Genomic DNA, 19,032 nt, shown 5'->3' with positions numbered 1-19,032 from the left:
AACACTTTATTTGCTGTCTAGACCCCCCAATGCCTGTGCACCTCTGCATCTGGCTCCAGGCAGTGCCCCGTGTTGGGGCTCAGATAGGGGGGCAGCAGGATCTGGAGCTCCTGGGAACCCAGATATCCAGGCCACATTCCCCACCACTCCCAAAGTGAACCCAGGTGTCCAGCCCCATCCTGCAACATGAAACACAGTTGTCCTGGACTCAGACCTGTCCAGGGAACCCAGGCACCCGGGCACCACGCCCCAGCAGGGGGAGGATGAGAAGGTGTAATGTCTACATCTGTTAGTTACTGAAGAATCTCTATTGTGAAATGGAGGATTTTGTCTTATTCATTAATTAGCACATGGTTCTGCACCATACCCATGTGCTTAAACAACTATTCAGAGTGCCATACAAAGCATCATAGGCAGACAAGGTTCCTTGGGTGAATTTGATATCTTTTATTAGACCAACTCAAATGGTTGGAGAATACTTATTAAGCAAGCTTCCGGGTTCAAAAACCCTTCGTCAGGCTCAGGAAGCTTCAGCAGTTGGTGTGTGCTCTGACGAAGGGTTTTTGAACCCGAAAGCTTGCTTAATAACTATTCTCTAACCGTTTGAGTTGGTCTAATAAAAGATATCAAATTCACCCAAGGAACCTTGTCTGTCTATGTCCTTAGACCAACACGGCTACAACCCAAACCCCTGCAACATACAAAGCATCAGGCATAGACCTGGCTCAGTCCACTTCTTATAGGCTGTGGAGGAAGTGGAATTGCCGACTTGCCTTTCCTGCCTGGAAACTAATGCTTTGGTTGCATCTCTTGGCCCAGAAAAGAGGGTCAGCAGGGGTCAAAACTGCACAACTCTACGTGTATGTGTGCACTTTTCCTAGCCCGAGAAGAAGGCAGGAGGTAGTCAGAGGTATGCCATGGGTAGATATGGAAGAACCCAGTCATCAGCAGGGAGGAATTAGATACAGTCCCCAGGCAGGTGAGTCTGAACAGAACAGCACAAAACACAGGCAGACCCTGACTCCAGATATAGCTGGCAATTCAGGCCATCCTGCTTGTAACTTAGCATGAGTGGCCTAACACTGTCTTGCTAGAGACCAGAGAATAGTGTTCAATTTTAGCATCTGGATGCCTGAGTCAATAGAAGATGGCAGTGCCGTAGTTGCTTTGTAAACAGTGTCATCCACTCAACAAGAATGTGTCTGAATATTCAAGAGACAGAAAATTGATGGACTCCCAAAAGTCATGTCTAATGATGATGGCTAAGGTGACTTTGAGGCTAGTAGAGGGGTTAAAAAATTGGGATCCTCTGTGATAGATGCTGGGAGAACTCCTTGTAATTCAGTAAATAATACAGGGGAAACCCACAGAAGGGAATTTTACATTTGCATGCACCCCCATCTTTTTAATTTAGATAGTTTATGACAGTTTATAGAAACACTATGAATATTAAAAATAAAAAAACCCATCTAGTACTCTGAGAGGGCAGAAATTTCAAGAGAAGTAAAGGATGCATCCCTACAGCTTATAAACAAGCTTTCCTTGTAACAGCCACTGCATTCATTCCAATATGAATCATGAAGTACCTATTGAGAGATGGCCTGTGATGTCTCTTTTGCTGCAGATAAGATCCAGCTTGTTGTAAATGCCCATAAACTGAGAATCATGCCTCTGATCACTGTAAAGATCTTCTGAGGGCATTGACAATTTTCCTGTCTACAGAAAAAGACACTGTTCCAGGCATCTTCACAGTCTGTAAATGTAACTCAGAATTTTAGATTTGTGCATTGCATTGGTAGTTCCTGGCTACCCGCTGTGTTTGAGGAGGTGTTTCCAATGTACCACAGGTATAACTTGGTCAATGAACTGAATCACTTGCAGGCAAGTGACAGCTAATGACATTTTAGGGTCTGATGCTGTTTTCAGCCACAGGTGTGACATGCTGGGTATTCATTCTGTGTCACTTGTGTTCAGATTATTACAGAAAGAACAAAGCCCAGGATGCATGAGTTCCAGTCTGAGGTGTTTATGATCATTGGCGGTTGCACAAAAGATGAAAAGTTTGTAGCAGAAGTGACTTGCCTGGACCCCTTGAGGCGCAGCCGTTTGGAAGTGGCAAAATTACCAATCACAGAACAGGAAACAGAGAATGAGAATAAAAAATGGGTGGAGTTTGCATGTGTTACATTAAAAAATGAAGTCTACATATCAGGTAAGGAGCAAGGTAATGGTACTGGAACTGGCAAAAGAGAAACAGGGTTATCATAAATAATGGAGGGCAAACAGTGACAGCTTTTGCACAGAACACCCTAGTCTATTTTGTAAATGGATTCAGACAATGGAGGAGTTCAGCATTTGCTTCTGAAGCAGGCTCCTTCCATACATTGCCATGAATGGAGGATAGGCCGAGCCTCCTCTAAAATAGTAAGAAGGGTACATTTTCAAACAAGCGCGTGCTTATATTAGCAGACATTGGGGTAAGCTTCCAGTGCTAGTACAGAACAATGTCAGAAACCATAATTACAGAAAAACTTCCAATGCAGCATAAAAGCAGGGGTTATTACTTCAAAACATCTCTGAACATCCCAGTAAGAATTCTGCTTGAATAAGCCAAAGTCAAGAGTTTGTAAACAGCAGTCATAATTATTTCATGTATGACTGAAGACCCTATTTTCAGGAGCTCTTCAACAGAGCATTATATGCGACTCCAAAAAATATCATTTGTTGAAAGCAAAGTTAATTGCCAAAGCCACTCTGAGGACCAAGGGTCCGTCCATATGCCAGCAGTGTGAATGTTTCTTGTGAACATGATTTTTGAAGGATCCAGGAGAACAATTGAACTTCTATAACTACTTGTTTTAGAGAACACCCAGATGAATAGTGAAGGTGGTTATATATTGCTTATGGGATTGGAAATGCAATATCAAACCCTTTTTTCAAACTCACTAGTTCAAGTGCTGGTTGGACTGGCAGCATCTGGCAGCTGTTTTAATAACCTATTGAAAATGAGTTTGGTGATCTCATTCTATTTCCCAGGGACAAGGTGTCCAAAAACTCAAAACCACTATCATAACTGATGACAGTGAACACTCTGGTGGTCAGTCTAAGTAGAAAGGTTAAGGAGTGAAAAGGGACTATGGATTCATCCCCTCCCCCATCCCCAAAATGGGATGCAGGGTTGTTTCTACTCCGTGGATAGATATCCCTCAGCAGTTACTAATTGGCCTTCATTCCCAAACCCACCGTGAGTGAATCAGAATGGTGGACAAGGTGTGAATGCTTTGTCTAGAAGTGATGACTGGTTCATTTGCCTTTGTTTAAATGTCTTCCATTGCATTCTGCCTTTGAGGCTATGTGACTTTTTATTAGCTTACTTCACGTTGGTCTCTATGATCTCATAGTTCTGGGGCAAGGATTAATTCTCCTTCACTTCCAACTAGTTTTTAGGAAAAGAGATTTCCTTTTCATCCCATTATTAAATACAGTCTCATTTCTTCAGAGGTTCTCCCTCTGTTTAGAAGTCATTAACAGGGAAAGGGTCTAGGTCAACATGCTGGATGAAAATGTTTCACAAATTGGTGCCACCTCAGTCCTTCATATTTGTTGGGCTGAGAGGTCTTCTGATAGCTGACCTTCATCCCTCCACCTGTGCCCTTACCCCCCCCACCCCCTTCCTGTTGTCTCCCCCCCTCAGCTCTGGCTCCTTTTCTGGTTTCTTTTTCCCTCCCTCCCTTTTACTGCTTCCATTCTGCTTCCAAACATATTTATACATGCCCTGTTATGAAAGAAAATTTCACTAAAATCATGTAGGCACTCAAGCTAAGTGTCATATTTCCCTCCTCCCTTCAGTTGCTCATTCCCCTTAATTTTTCACCTGTATACCTCCTTGATCCACTTTCCACTCCCAAAAAGCTGCTCTGGCCAAAGTCAGTGCTTCTTCCCAGGTAAAGTGAAAGGGCACTCATTTATGCTTATTCATCTAGAGCACTCCACTGCTTTTGATATAATTTATTATTTTTGCTTAATTGTTAAACTTTTCTCTTGGCTTCTGTGAGCCCCTTCTTTTCTATCTTATTTTCTAGTCTTTCTTTCCCCATCTGTTGGTTTCTCTCCTTAGCGTATTTCTGGAGAACCGAAACTTGTCTTTAGATGATGCTAAAACGGCATGCCCTCGCCCACTTTTTGTTAGCAATGGAAAGGTATTTTGCATAAGCTTCTTTCTGAAGTTAATAGTCTAAACAAGGAGTGACAATCAGCGCACTGCCTCCCATAAAGCTTAGGAAGAGCACTTTACATGGAAGAAGGGGAACACTTCAAATTCAGTTACAAGGACACAAACTGCAATTCCACTATCTTGTGTGATATTTGTGATTGCTGATTTTCTTCAAATAAAAACAAACCATGGCCCAAAGGGAAGAAACACGTCCCCCCTCCCCCCCCCTCCTTCCCCTGTGGTATAGACAGCATTCAACAGTGTGGTTCTGTTTAGATTCCTAACAGAGCTTTTCTCTCATGCAAGAAAGAACACACTAACAAAAATGGGAAAGTGCGTGACTGGAACACCTGCAGTTTCTAAGCTCTTTTCTAAATATGAATGCTGGTATTCAGCAGTTCATAAACTCCATCTATTTGAGTGCAAATAAATTCAACACATACATGTGAAAAAACACGTAGACAAAAGACATTTCAGAAAGCTCTTTTTAGCATGCTAATTACTTCCTATTCAGTCTGCTATCTGGCCCAGAGATGAGCTCCTTCAGTTTGCAGTGATCTGGTTGCAGTACAGAATACAAATGAGGGCAGACACTGGAATATGACTTCTCCTTCCAAATATATTCACTGGTGGAGCAATTACTTAGCTGAATGTAGATGATGCATTTTGCTCCTTGGACTGTGCAATATATTTCATGGTTAACCAGTTGTGTTCATATTTCTGTTATGTATAAAAATAAGATACAGGCAGAAATATCTGCTAAAATACTGGCAGACAGTTTTGAGTAAGAGTCACTTGCAGACCTAGTCTGGAATGAGCCTACTGGGCCGGATTCGGATCTTGTTTACCATGATCTAACTAAGAAGCAAGGACAAAACACACAGACTGGTGGAAGACTGGCCCCAACATTATCAAAATCAGGCTTGTTAGGTTTAAAGAAACAGTGGGTCCAGCAGTGAATTCTTTACTTTGGCAAAGCTCCTGCAGACTGCACTGAGGGACATCCAGGAATCAGGATTTTGGATCAGGCCTGTGGTGAATACCTTGGAACATTTCTGACAGGGTGCCTCTCCAGGGGCAGCCATGAAGCCCCTGTAGCCCTCACTTTGTGGGCAATGGCCCCTTCAGTTGCTCTCCTGTCACACCTTGATGTCTATTACTTTTATGAGGGAGGCTGCCCCAGGGCTTCCCAAATTGTTTTCTCAAATGACCACCAGGTGCCTGTGGTCACTGCCTTATAGGCTAATTGCATGGCTCCATTCCTCCTCTACATCATGACCCATGCCTTGCAAATGACATCCTCATTGATGTTCTCTTCCACTTAGCCTCTCACTAGGCTCCTGGACCCTTGCTGGTCCCACACTTTCTGCCTCTCACTAGGCTTGTGGATCATTGCTGGTCCCATGCTCTAAGCCTCTCACTAGGCTCCTGGACTTCTCCCTGGGTCCCTAGGAAAGTCTTCCTCCCCTTAGGTCCCCCCAAACCTCCAGACTGCTTTAGGTATTACAGTGACGGAACACCTTTGATGCCTGTCACTTTAAAGGCTATGAGGGACAGCAGGGCAGCTGGTAGGTGCAGGCCAGCTCTGATGAAGCAGTCACATGAACTGGTAAGGGACATGTGATTGGAGGAGAGAGCTGAACAGACTCCATTTCAGCTCAGGCACTCAGGGCTGAGCCAGCAGTCTACTGCTGGCAGCCGGCAGAACAATAGCTGGCTGGATGGCTGCTCAGAAACACCTGGGAGGTGAGGGCAGGAGCTATGGGGATGGAAGGAGGCTCCTGGTCCTGGGTATGACTGAAAACTGCATCCTGCTGGGGAAGGATGGTCTGGCAGGACTATCTGTGGTGGGGTAGTTCCCCAGAAATGCCAGGCCAGTTGCCTCCCCAGTAGGTTACAGATCAGACAATGGGGCCAGGCATGCCAAGGGAAAGGCACCTAAGTCCCTGGGGGTGTAAGATCCTGTGGCAGGGCACTGTTGGTGCCTGCCACTTTAAGGACTCAGCGAAGCAGCTGGGTGCTTGATTGTGGCGGCCATTTTAGATCCCTGGCCGCCTATATAGACAGAACAGTTCACTGCTGGCAGCACAGGCAGTAACATCATTTGGCTGCAAGGCTGCTTGGAACATCCTGGAGATAAGGGAGGAGCTGTAGGGGATGGCTAGGAGGCGCCTGGTCCCGGTCCAGGTCCTGGTCCTGACCTAAAACTGCACCCTGCTGGGAGTGGGTGGCCTGGTGGGGCTCTCAGTGGCATGGGAGCCCCCAGGAAATGCCAGGCCAGTTACCACCCCAGTGAAAGGCAGGTCGGGGCGCCTTAATAAATCCAGCTCCTACAACTGGATGGGTCACCCGCTAGTAGGGTCCAGAGGGCAGACCCAAGAGAGAGAGTAGGGCTAGAGGCTCAGAGGTCAGATGTAGAGTACCCTTGACTGGTCAATGCTGGGACCAGGATCAGAATGGTCAAAAGGGCCAGGGGCCCACCACAAGGGATGCCCAGAGCTGAGAGCCTGGGGTTTTAACTGGCCTTGGAGACAAGGCCAGGGCCTGTGTGGTCAAAGGTCCCGGGGGGACTACGCCCAAGAGGGGAAATAGTTTTATGGAGCTAGGCAGCCTGAATGAAGGCGGAGTAGTCCGCCTGAATGGAGGGATCTTAGAGGCGTCCTGACTGGAAGATTCTGAGGCCCAGTGTGGGGCCGGTGACATAGATAGCTGGATGCCATCTGCGAGGCTTGGGCTGTGGGGTAGGGAAGGAATGGACCCGCAGATAGCGCCCCCTGGCATCACAGTAACAAATGGGCAGCCTCCTGCTTAATTAGAAACTTAATTAAATGTCATCAAGGTGTGGTGGGCGGTTGGCCCAGAACAGGTGGGCAGGACATTGGTAGATTGGCCCTGAGAAGGCCCCCTGTTACAGATCCCAAGCCCCAGAAAGGGGGCATAGAGTTAGCCCCAGTGAGGGGGTAGGGAGTGGCCCCAGGAAGCGGTATAGAGTTGACCCAATGAGGGGGTAGAGAATGTCCCCAGGAAGTCTGGGAGCAGGAAGAGCCTAATGCCCAGTGAGGGGCTAGTGACTAGAGTCGGGCTAGTGTTACATGCAAGGGCTGTCACCCATAGAGTAGGCTGCAGGAGGCACCTAAAGGGCTGTAGGGGGATTGCCCAGAGTGGAAGTCAGCAAGCCTGATGGCCCAAAGGGGCTGCTCAAGAGGAGCCGGGCAGGTTGGGAGAGGCCCAGTGAAGAGCAGGATGAAAGAGGCCCTGTGAGAAGGGGCAGAGTGAATGAGGCCCAGTGAGAAGGGGTGGAGTGTATGTGTAGTGTGTGAGAGGCCAGCAAGGGGCAGAGTTTGATCTGGTTTCTGGCCGGAGCAACTAATAATTTTGGATGCTATCTGCAAGGCATGGGACACGGTACGGGTAGGTCGGAGCCATGTGTAAACCCCTTGGCATCAGGATGTTAAAAAGGGCAGCCTCCTGCTTATTTCATCTTGCATTATTGAACAACAAGTCATGGCAGGTGAGACAGGGCGGACTGCCCTAGACAGAGGGGTGGGCTGGCACTGCAACTGGCCATGTGATCTTCCCCCTGTCACAGTTACTCTGTATGTTGACCTTCTAGAGCTGCAGCCATCCTACTGATGTGTATTATCTCAGCAGGCTCCAAGATGTGACTGCTGATTTGTCTCAGGGCCTGGGCTTATATCCTCCTCTTGGGTCAGATGACTGCAGTCAGCCCAGACCCCTCCTGCAGGCTGCTTCAGCCCCAACCTGCCTACTTTTAAAGTGTCAGGGGCACCAAGCCTTCTGCCACAAAGCTGGTCAGTTCTGCTCTGAGTAACTGTAGCTCTCCCAGAACAGAGATGGGTTGTCTACCCCTAGAAAGATAGTCTAGAGGGATACTCAAATGCTGGGGGATCAGTGTCATACACCCTTTGCATTTTTAACATCACAGTTGGTTCACTCACCAATTTTCAATATTCTACTGTCAGCAAAGCATCTTACACCTGAGTTTCTGCTGCAGAAAGCTGAGTGGAACAGGCACCTCACTGTCTTTATGAAAGCTGCAAAAGCAAAAGGAAAGGCAGTAGGATAGTTGGAGCATGAAAAGTTGATTGAAGAGGAAATGGCTTGTAAAATAACCTTTGTGAATTCTTCAGCCCTCTCCTGAGTACAGCGCTACAAATTTAACTAAGTGTGCCGTAAATACAGAGGTTGATTCCTCTAAATCAAGAACCGGGCAGTGCTGGAGATGTGATAGCAAAGCAAACTAATTTTTTCTAGTTTAAAAAATCCTTAGTAAAAATATTACATATAGGAACTTTTGAGCTAATACATGTCATTACAATACTAATATGCATCATGCTTGTTGCAGGTGGGAAAGAAACTCAACATGATGTCTGGAAATATAATTCCTCCATCAATAAATGGATACAAATTGAATATCTCAATGTTGGACGGTGGAGGCACAAAATGGCTGTGTTAGGTGGCAAGGTCTATGTGATTGGAGGTTTTGATGGCATGCAGAGAATCAACAGTGTAGAAACATATGATCCTTTCCATAACTGTTGGTCAGAGGTAAGATACAATCAAACTCTCCTGATTCATATAAATCTGTTGAAACAAATTTAAAACAGATTGTTGTTAGGTATTTGTCATACCTGAAAGTAAAATGTACTAGTGTTTGAATGAGTGTTTACACACTCACTGACTAATGGTTTGTTGCACATATACATATATATGCGCCAGTAAGCCATTAGTCATGTATTCAAATTAGAAATTCACATTTCAAGGGAAGGATACAAATAATGGTCACTTCTGCCAACCTTACTCCTACTGAATAGTATCTTACTCAAGAAGCAGTTCCTTGAAGTGAATGAAATTATTCACAGAGTAACATAACACTCAACAGGCATCACTGTGCCAGAAACCACCCATCTGTTTGTAGAAGATGCCAAACAAATATTTAGGGTAACTAGTTATTACTAGTTAGCTAAACCAGCAACACTCAACATTAACTCCCAGGACAAAAGTAAAACCAAAGCTCTCAGGACCATGGGAAAGACACAGAAGAGGAAACAGTAGGTACCAAAACTTGTGCCAGCGTGGAATCTGTGGTATTAGCAGCCCCTATCTTTCCCATGATGAAGCAGAAGACTGAGGGGATGCATGCTCCCAGGGGTCCCCTCAGATGCAGTTCCCTCACAGTATGTAAATGTACACTACTCTGTAAATAGTGGGCGCAGGTGCATGTGGGCGGTTTCTAGCGTGGGTCTGTATTTTAGGCCTCATTCTCAAAAGGCCAAGACAGATTTTAAACTTCCTTTAAAAAAAGCAGTTGCTGCAAATTCTTACACCATTTCCTCTCAAACTCTCTTACTTCTTTATTCTCTCTCTCTTGTGCTTGCCCCTAAAGGATATAAGGAAAATGGTTTCAATTTAAGGTAAGCAGGGAATGCCCAGGTCGTACCATTTCTACCAGTGTATGAAGGGAAGGGGGAGCAGGAAGTTTTTAAGGGGGAAATTTTCAATTGTGAACAGCCACAGTGAATCAGGTGTGGCTCCTTGGTACACGGAAGACATGAGCATCCAGGTTACCTCCTTTGTTAGCTAATGTGTGACTAACTTGCTGGCTTTTCCTCCATAGCTCCAACACTCACACTAAGGGACACAGGAAATAATTGTATAGAAAATTGCAATGACCAAAGCTTGGTTTGTATGGTAATATAGTCTGTAGCCTCTGGTTCATAGATCAGCATTTCATATAAAGCAAATTAAATCCTGCAACCAAAAATGAATATGGAAAGAACATTGAGGTTGCAAAATGAAAAATGAGGAAAAGTTAGAATTAAGGTTGTCCACGCAATCTTCATTTGGTTCCTTTGGGTACATGATTTGGTACAGTCTTTAATTACTTGATCAGATCACCTATATTTTTCCATAGAACCCATACTTTGTTCAGAGAAACATCCAGTAAATAAGGAGAAGGCAAATAGTGACTGCGTGTGAAAAGTAGTATTTAAGCAACTTGCCCATTTATTACACAGGTATTCTGTGGCCAAGGCAGGGTTCGAATCCAATTCTCCAGGTGGCATGCAACTGCACTTGCCACTGGACCAACATTTCTCTTTCTCCAACTCCCCACTTCATTCATGTCACAACTTCCATAAGGCAGGGGTTCCAGTGAAAAAAGGCACCTTCACTACACAATCCTGATTCATCCCCAGAGCAGGTCCAGGTTCTTCATTGAATGGGGCAAGAAAAATGGGGCAAGAAAAAATTAGGGCCTGCATTTTAATACCTGCACACAAGGGAACTGAATGAACATTGCACAGACCACCTGAATTCTGACATTTCCTAACTTTTGAATCCTTGACATTGAGATCTTTTAATATCTGGTTACTGTCATTTTTGGATGCAGTTCCTCATCTTTTTAAACAGTAAGCCGGGAAAGCCCCAGAACAAAGAACCCTTTACATGGAACCCTGCTGACTCCAGCTTGGCCCATCAGCATCATTTGGGTCTATAGATCTACAGCACTAACCTCCACCACCTGGTAGCAATCATAGGCTGATGTTATCTATAGATTAGTTAGTAGAGGGGAATGCTACACATTTTGCCAGAGAGCTTCATACAGTTATTTGTTGATAGCAGAAGCCTGTAGAGACTAAGGAATCTGGGGTCAATGCCAGGGTACACAGAAGTATGTGTTCTAGTGAATATAGATCCTTGTGCCTTTAGCTTGTCTATGTCTAATGAGCACATATCCAACTCCCACTCTTGCTCCTCCCATTCTTTTGCTGCTCTTTTGCCCCTTTTCTTCTTCCTCATTATCCCTCCCCTGCACCCCAGCTCTTGTCATCCCTTGCGGTACCTCACCTGCCTGAACTCCAGTGTACCTGCTATCTCTTCCTCCTCTTCACTGTCTGGGCATTAACAGGGTACACTGAGAGTTCAGGAGTAGCATAACTGGAGGGGTGTAAGTGGAAGCCCAACCCCAGGATCCAACTTAAAGGGGGAACCATTATAGCCTGTTCCTGAGTAGTCTTTGCCTTGGCATACACAGTCCTGCATGGCCCGACCAGAGGAGTTGGGCAGGTGCAGCCCCATGCACAGTCATGTATCTGGGGGGCAGAGAGGCTTTGCCATGGCTGTGCCTTGTGGTGGGTGGGGTGCAAACAAGGCATCAGGAGGGGCCCCAGGGGAGCCTGTGCCACTGCCTGTGCTCCAGCAACAAGCCTGTGCTGTTACAGCAGCAGCTGCCACCAGAGTGGGGGGCAGGGAGACTCTTCTTCCCCTTCCTGCCTTCTCCCCCATCTCTAGTGTTCCAGTGATCAGCATCATTTCCTTTTCCTCTCCTCTACCTCTGCCCAAGTCCTGAAAGAGTTTGCTATGCCTCTAGAATACCTCAGAGAATGTCTGCCCCAGTTCTGATGTCTGCCACCCCATGTGCTGGGAGGAGTTGTGGCAGGCAGGGAAACCCCTGCTGAGCCTTCGCAGGCCTAGCCTGGAACATACTCAGAGCAGACAAACTTCAGGGAATTATCTGCCGAACTCCAGCAGGACTCTACTAAATGCATGCCAACTGAGAAGTCTTTTGTGGGAGTTTATAACTTGGCCAAATTGGGGTGAATGAATGGTAAAAGGCACACCTTTCACACCTGGAGGATGCTTTAATAAATTTCAAGTCCTTCTTTCAAAGCATGGAGACAATTAAGTTCAGGCACAAACTTTTTTTTTTTTTAAGCACAGACAAACCACATTTCCCCTCAATTTCTACGAAGCAACTGAACCATTTTATTTAAAATGTTTCTGATTCATAAGGGCTGATTCATAAACTGTGAAACCAAAATGAATCATCCTCAAAGTTTATCTCTATTGTTATTGTTGCTGTTTTTTATTGGTGACACAGGCAGCTCCACTCACAGTCAATGTGAGCTCATTTGCTTCCAGCAGCTACAAGAAGAAACTCTATGTGATTGGGGGAGGACCCAATGGAAAACTGGCTACAGACAAAACACAGTGCTATGACCCTACTACAAACACGTGGAGCCTGAAAGCATCCATGCCAGTTGAAGCAAAATGCATTAATGCTGCAAGTTTCCGTGACCACATCTATGTCGTGGGTAGGTAAATGCAATGCTCTGTTTTCTCCAGATTCATCAGAAGGGCATAATCAGACTGTCATCATTCTGTGCTTCTAGCCAGTGTTCATTAGGTGGAGGAGCGGGAGCTCAGCACATTCAATTGCCATCACTTTTTCTATGCTCTTCTTTTATCACTGTTAACTATAGATACAAGGCAGTTGGTTACAGGGCTGTGAGTTTTGCCAGGGACATCAAAGGGACCAGAAGCAAGATACATGAAGCCTTAGCTCCCATCACAAGCCTTAGCTCCCTTCCACACACAGTTGGTGAAGGGATAAGGGAAGCCATCCGTGGATCTCAGCTGGTGCTGGGAGAAGCAGGAAGTGGGATATGTTGCTTGGCTGGGTTCCCTTTTCTACCTACCAGTCTAGGTATATGGGGTGGAGACCTTATTCTTGGAGTAAAATTCACCCTGGGCTGCACAAGCTAGCAGAAGGCTCATAGCATCACAGAAGGCCTGTTTTGTAGCTTTAGGTGAAATGCAAGTGGGTGCATGTAAAACCCTGTGTTGCTCCTCTACACTGGGATGAATTTTATTCTTTTATTAGGAAGGTAAAGAGAGAGTGGGATGATGTGGATACTGCCTAGTGGTTTGTGAGGACTTGACATCCATTTGAGTTCAGCTGGCTTCTCCGGAAAAGAGAGTCACAATCATTCGGCAGCAACAAGACCAGAACACCTACAAGTAGTTCAGGATCTTACCCATGAACTAATGGCTGCAATCTGCTCAGTAGCACTAACAACCACCAAACAGCCCTCAGGGTGCCACAGAGTATATAGGGAAAAGCTGACAGGTCAGAAAACCCATACAGCTTTGTGAAAAAAGGAGGACAAATAAGAAAAATAGCATTTGAAAAGATTTCCACTGCCAAAAGAGCCTTTCTGCTAGCTAACTTCCCACAGCACCAATTAAATTAATGAAAAGAAAAAAGTCAAGAGTTCATGTATGAGAGAAATCAGGGTCACACTGAGGCCTTTGAGATACACTCAGGATGGGGTTGATTTTGACACAACCAACTTTTTATTATAAATAACATTTCCCCACAAAAACCATTCAGGAGAGTGCAATGAAACCAAGACTTTAAGGTATGTTTAGCTCTGCAGTACATAGAAGTTATGGAGAAAATATATGATATATGCAAAGTGCAGAGCAAGAATGCCAGTGGCACTTAAATGATAGAGCCACACTTTCAGTACATAATATTTTACTGGGCCTGCCTTGGATGCTTGGGGGTTCACTCGTGTTTAAAAAAGGATGCTGAAAAATGGGAAAGGGTTCACAAGAAAGTTTCAGGAATACTTAGTGGTCTGGAAAGCCTGCCTTCCAACCAGAAACCAAAGCAGCTCTATCTATTTAATTTAGCCTAGAGATAATTAAGATGTACATGTGGTCTAACAAATGTGCACACAAGAGAAGAGATTTTCATAGTGAATAGCTCCTTAACCAAGCAGAGAAATGAGATCTACTAATTGAAGCTGAAAATAGATACCAATCGCTTTTAGAAATAAGGCAAATAGTTTTAATAACAAGGGAAACAAGCTGTCAGGACAGGTTACCTAATGATGGGATGGATTCTTCATCACTTGAAGTCTTTAAAACAAGCCTCTACCCAGGGCTGGTCCCCAATTTTTGGGGGGCCCCTGCAAGAAATAGTTTTGGGGCCCCCTGCCCCAAAGAACCAGTGGCGGTGGTGTGGGGTGGGCAGCGGCTGGGCATGAAGCCAGCAGTGGCAGGCTGGGGGATGGCAGCAGCCAGGCATGAAGTCGGTGGTGGCAGACTAATTGAGTCTGCTGGAGTATGCTAATTAACACACTCCAGCATGTTAATTAACGCACTTCAGCAGCCTCTGCGTCACATTTATTCTGCATCCCCACACTTCAAAATGGCAGTAGGGACGCTTTAACTAAAGCTCATTGAATGAGCTTTACTTCAAGTGCCCCTGCTGCCATTTTGAAGTGTAGGACACTGAATACATGCGACGCTGTGGATGCTTTAATTAGAGTGGCTCCGAGAGCTGCTGTAATTAAAGCGCCCCCCCCATTTCTACCCTGGAGAATGTGTATAGATGCCCTGATTGTCCCACCCTGCCTTTATCTTGAGGGTAAAATGTTCTCAGAAGTGTTTGTGGAGAATGGATGGATCAAACATATGTTTCCTTTCCAGGTGGGGCAATGAAAGCGCTATACTCATACAGCCCACTTGAAGACACATGGTGCCTAGTGACTCAGTTCACCCATGAGAGAGCAAGTTGTGGGATTTCCCCTTGCAACAACAAGTTGTTCATCACGGGGGGCCGAGATGAGAAAAATGAAGTCATTGCCACAGTGCTGTGCTGGGACCCCGAGACACAGAAGTTAACAGAGGAGTGTGTCCTGCCCCGTGGTGTATCCCATCATGGCAGTGTCACCCTCAGGAAGTCCTACACACACATCCGCAGGATAGTGCCTGGGGCAGTGTCTGTGTGACTTCAGGAGAGGCTGAGGAAAGAGACTGGAGAACCGCAGGTAAAATCCAAATACCTCATATTTCACATGGAGACAATGACAAGTAGACAGCAATTGAGAGACTGTTTGACATGCAGGTGGTGATGGATGGAACCACTGCTACCACGGTCCTTTCAGGAAATAGCTGTATATGTGCTCAACTTCCTATTTTCCCCTGTACAGTATATCCTTAAATTATCCTTATCCCCACCATGCCCTAAGAGATGGGACAATCTGGAGTTCTCTCCTGCATACAGTACCTGTCGTCACCCATAGAAATATCATTTGTAGGTGGGACACATTTCCTAATCGTCTCTTACACTGCAGGTAGGACAGTCAGGACAAATTCTGGCCCAGCCCTTCCCTAAGTTTGTAAACTATTTATTACTGTTAGTATCAAACTTGCTGGCCTTGCAGCACACCCTACCGAAAAGGAGAAGTTGGTTTTGGAATGGAAGCTTTGCATCACTGGTGAAACTCACGCAATTTCCTTGTAAGTTAAACGTCTCAGTGGGTGACACAGTAGCTGCAGTTAAAAGACAGCTTTTTTAGTTAATGTGCTTTCATTTTACATCACCTAAAAACTCATCACAGCTGGCGTTTCTTCTGACATCCCCAGCAGGGACTTTGAAGACCAGGGAATAGAGCCTAATTCTCTTACCCTTACAGAAGGACAAACTCTAATTCATTCCACTTTAAGTTTATTTGAACTGTTTTTCAATAAAAATGACTAAAAAACCTTCTTTTGCCTTTGGTTGTATTCTGGATCTGTTTGCTTTTCTATCTAAAAGAAAGCTTCATATATTAACATGTAACCAACCATGCAGGTTCCTAACACTCCATGGGACAACCTCCCACTTCCCTCAAAAGCCTGACAAACCTAGAAATGGAGGCAGTATAATAGCAGATGGGTGGAGGGGACTGAGGGGAGCTTGGAATAGTTATGCTGCCTCCCTAACATGGCTGCTTTTCTATATGTTATGTGACACTGGCACAACTGTGCCCAGCAGAAGGGCTCAAGCTGGCACCTGCCAAGCTTTCATGAGAGGACACTGCTGGTAGTGCATTTTCCAGTGAGGGTGATCGCTTCTATAATTAGCTCCATGCCTTTCTCCAACTGAGTCTGCATTTGTCAAGATTCAGGACAACTGTTGCTGGTATTCAGTGAAGCTGTTTGTTTTTCTTGGGCTATTGTACTTGCTCTGGAGATTACTGGTCAGGCAGGCTGGCTGGCTGTATTCAATTCTGTTTGGGGAATTATCCCTATTCTCCTATTTAAATTCAAATTTACTGGATCACCTCTAGAATAGTAGGTCCCAAGGACCCATATGTATTGGGTCTGGAGTACTGTAGTGGGAGGAAGTAAAAACTCGGAGGAAAAAAAAATTGTTGCTGTCTTTGAATGCAAAATTATTCCCCCTCCCCCCTCTATGTTAGTTTCTTATCCTTTCTCTCCTGGCAAGGACTCCTCCTCCCCACTCCCCCTTCATCCTCTTCACCGAGTCTTCTGTTTTTTGCAGTTCACAGACTTCCTTGTCTTCCCTCATAAACCCTAATCTTTGCACTACTATTTATTCTCAGCATCACCCAAGAAGACAGAGTAGGAACCACAGTAACTTGGCTCAGAGCAAGCTCTTCTCTTCTCCCTTGTGCAGGCTGTGGAGGCAGGGTGACTAGAGGGGATACTCAATGATGCTCATTTGTGTGAGGTATTCTTCAGGGGCAGGAAGGATGCAGGGAGATGGCAGGGACAAAGGCAGTGTTCTCCTTCTGCCCTGGCTGGGAAGTAAGGGAAGGGAGCCACGTCCCCAACTGCTATCTACCCCTTTCACTGCACTTATAGTATAACTTTCTAAATGGATGGTCTCATATTTACTGTATCTTAAAACTGGCTAATCCCCAACCTCACTGCAATCTTTTTCTTTTTCCTTTGTTTACAACTGGATTAAGAATCTCTTTGGGATGCTTCATTTTTCCCACGGGGTGGCAGCACTGCACTAGGCTTTTGCTTCCTGATGGGCTTTGATTTCCTGGAATGCAAAGGAACAGAACAATCTGCTGAAAAGGAAAACAATTCTAGGTATCTGGATGTGATTCCCAAGAGAGGCACACACTGTACACAGAAGGCAATGCACAGCACTGGTGGGTGGGACTGAACCCCTCAAGGCATGTAGCACAGGTCATATGATCAGAAATAACAACCAGCACTAAAAGGGTCAGGGCAAGAAGGCTCCTGGCCAAGGGCTGGGAATACTTGTGCAGCTATTTTCCCTCTACTGGAAAGAGCCAAGCCACAGTGCAATCAAAGATCTAAAACACTGAACAAAACAAAACATCCTATCATATGGGATAACACCAACTTCCTCCTGTCTAGGGATAGACATTCAAAAAGCCTGAGCCTGAATTGATTCAGTCTTTGCAGGTTAGTCTAATTTGGCTAGGCTAAATCAGTTTTGTAACCAGACAGACATCCCAGAAATGCAGGCACATGTCTGCAGTGGCTCAGGCTAGAAGCTAGGGGGTGCTACAACAGCCCTCTCTTCCCTTGCACAGGGCTGAGCTGAGGTGGGGTGTAGCCAGGCCCCCCAGGACACTGTGATTAGGGAGGGGTCTCCCCCCTTGATAACAGAGCATTTATCAGCTCTGTTATCAGGATTTAACAGCTCATCAGAAAACAAAGCCTCATTCATTACACGCTTAAACAACTTTTTCCAAAGGAAAATACCAGCCTCCGGCTTCTTTATTATTCATTCCATCCAGAAACAGCACACACCAACTGCAGATGCTTCCTCAGCCTGACAAAGGGTTTTTAAACTCAAAAGCTTGCTAAGAAACATTTTTCCAATTATTTAGTTGGTGTAATCCAGGGGTAGGCAACGTTTTTTGGCCGGAGTGCCGAAAAACACCACAATATCTACCTTGGAAAGTGCTGGAATGCCGGCATGGCAGAAAAACAAAATGAGGGCAAGGGGTATGTGGTAGGATGCCCTGCTTGTGCCCCTTGCCCCCCCACCCAAAGCCCCTGCTCCCCAGCCCTACTGCCCCTTGCCCCCCACCCAAAGCCCCTGCCCCACAGCCCAGGCTCTGTTGTGCGCTCCCAGCGGCTGCCCTGGCTCTGGGTAGCTGCTGGAGCCTGGGATGCTGCAAGCCCTGCTGGGAGCAGCCTGGGCTCTGGTGCTGGCAGCAGCTACCTTGAGCCGGGGCTGGCTGCTGTGTGCCAAGCAAAATGGCCTTGTATGTCACACTCGGCATGTGGGCCAGGGGTTGCCGACCCCTGGTCTAATCAAAGATATCAGGTTTACCCAAAGAACCTTATCTGCCTTTTCCAAAGGAGGAAATGCAGGAACATTACCATCTAAGCTGTTGATTACCTTCAGAAAGCCCTAAATGGACACTGTCCAATCTGCCTTACACAGCATTAGCTAGCAAACCACATGCTGGCTACCGTCTGTGCTGTGGGAGAGAGGAGGGAGGGATCTCTGCTTAAGCAGCAAGTGGTGAGGGGTGAGGGGCACAGAGAAGCCAGCAGACCCTGCTGTGCCTGTAAGTCTTTGCTGGAGCTGCAGCCAGGGAGTGGATGGGAGGGGCCAGCTCTGCTGTGGTACAGAGAGCCCTGCCCAGCCCAGAGAGCATGCTGGGATGCTGGGGGTGTCTGGTTTAGTTTAAACCAGCAAAGGGTCTGGGACAGAAATTGCATAAACTGGTTTGAACCAAATCAGTTAAGTCTGATACTACATTCAGCCAGGTTTATCTCAAACCAATTTCAGCCATTTTCAAACTGGTTTATTGGCACTGAACATCTGTTCTGTTATAGGTTTAAACCAGGTTCTGATCACTTAAACCGGTTTATGTGTAATGTCTATTCCTAGCCCAGGTGCATATGCTCCTTCTATTTTTCTTCTCTTCTCTTCTCTTCCTTCCTTCTTTTTCCCTTTTCCCCAGATTGCGGGGTGTCTTGGCTCCCTGGTTGTCACCTGAGAATTGTCTCTGTGTTGTAAAATTTGACCACCTAGGGACTTCCACTTTGGGATCCTCCTTTTCCAAAAGTGAAGGCCTCCTCTCCTCAGCAAGCAGAGGCAGAGTCTTTTAGGTGAGAGTAGCACAGCTTTGGCCTGTGACACTGCTGAGTAGTGACGTCTGCACAAGGGGAAGCAATGTCATGTGCGCCAGTAGAACGAATGCATTCGACACTTCACA

The 19,032-nt window shown here is 45.9% G+C and overlaps 1 protein-coding gene across 1 annotated transcript in view; it reads left to right on the top strand.

Moving 5' to 3' along the window:
- KLHL6 (kelch like family member 6) overlaps positions 1–15,568 on the top strand; it is a 33,837-nt gene extending 18,269 nt beyond the window's left edge. The window contains exons 4-7 of the mRNA XM_006016007.2: positions 1,975–2,212; positions 8,580–8,782; positions 12,117–12,330; positions 14,516–15,568. Coding sequence (XP_006016069.1) covers positions 1,975–2,212; positions 8,580–8,782; positions 12,117–12,330; positions 14,516–14,817 — 957 coding nt within the window. The 3' untranslated portion in view covers positions 14,818–15,568. The remainder of the gene's footprint in view (positions 1–1,974; positions 2,213–8,579; positions 8,783–12,116; positions 12,331–14,515) is intronic.
- The last annotated feature ends 3,464 nt before the right edge of the window (positions 15,569–19,032 follow it).

The sequence above is a fragment of the Alligator sinensis genome, unplaced genomic scaffold, assembly GCF_000455745.1.
Source record: "Alligator sinensis unplaced genomic scaffold, ASM45574v1 scaffold237_1, whole genome shotgun sequence".
Lineage (NCBI taxonomy): Eukaryota > Metazoa > Chordata > Crocodylia > Alligatoridae > Alligator > Alligator sinensis.
The sequence above is the reverse complement of the archived record's forward strand: the minus strand, read 5'-3'. Positions and strand labels throughout refer to the sequence as shown.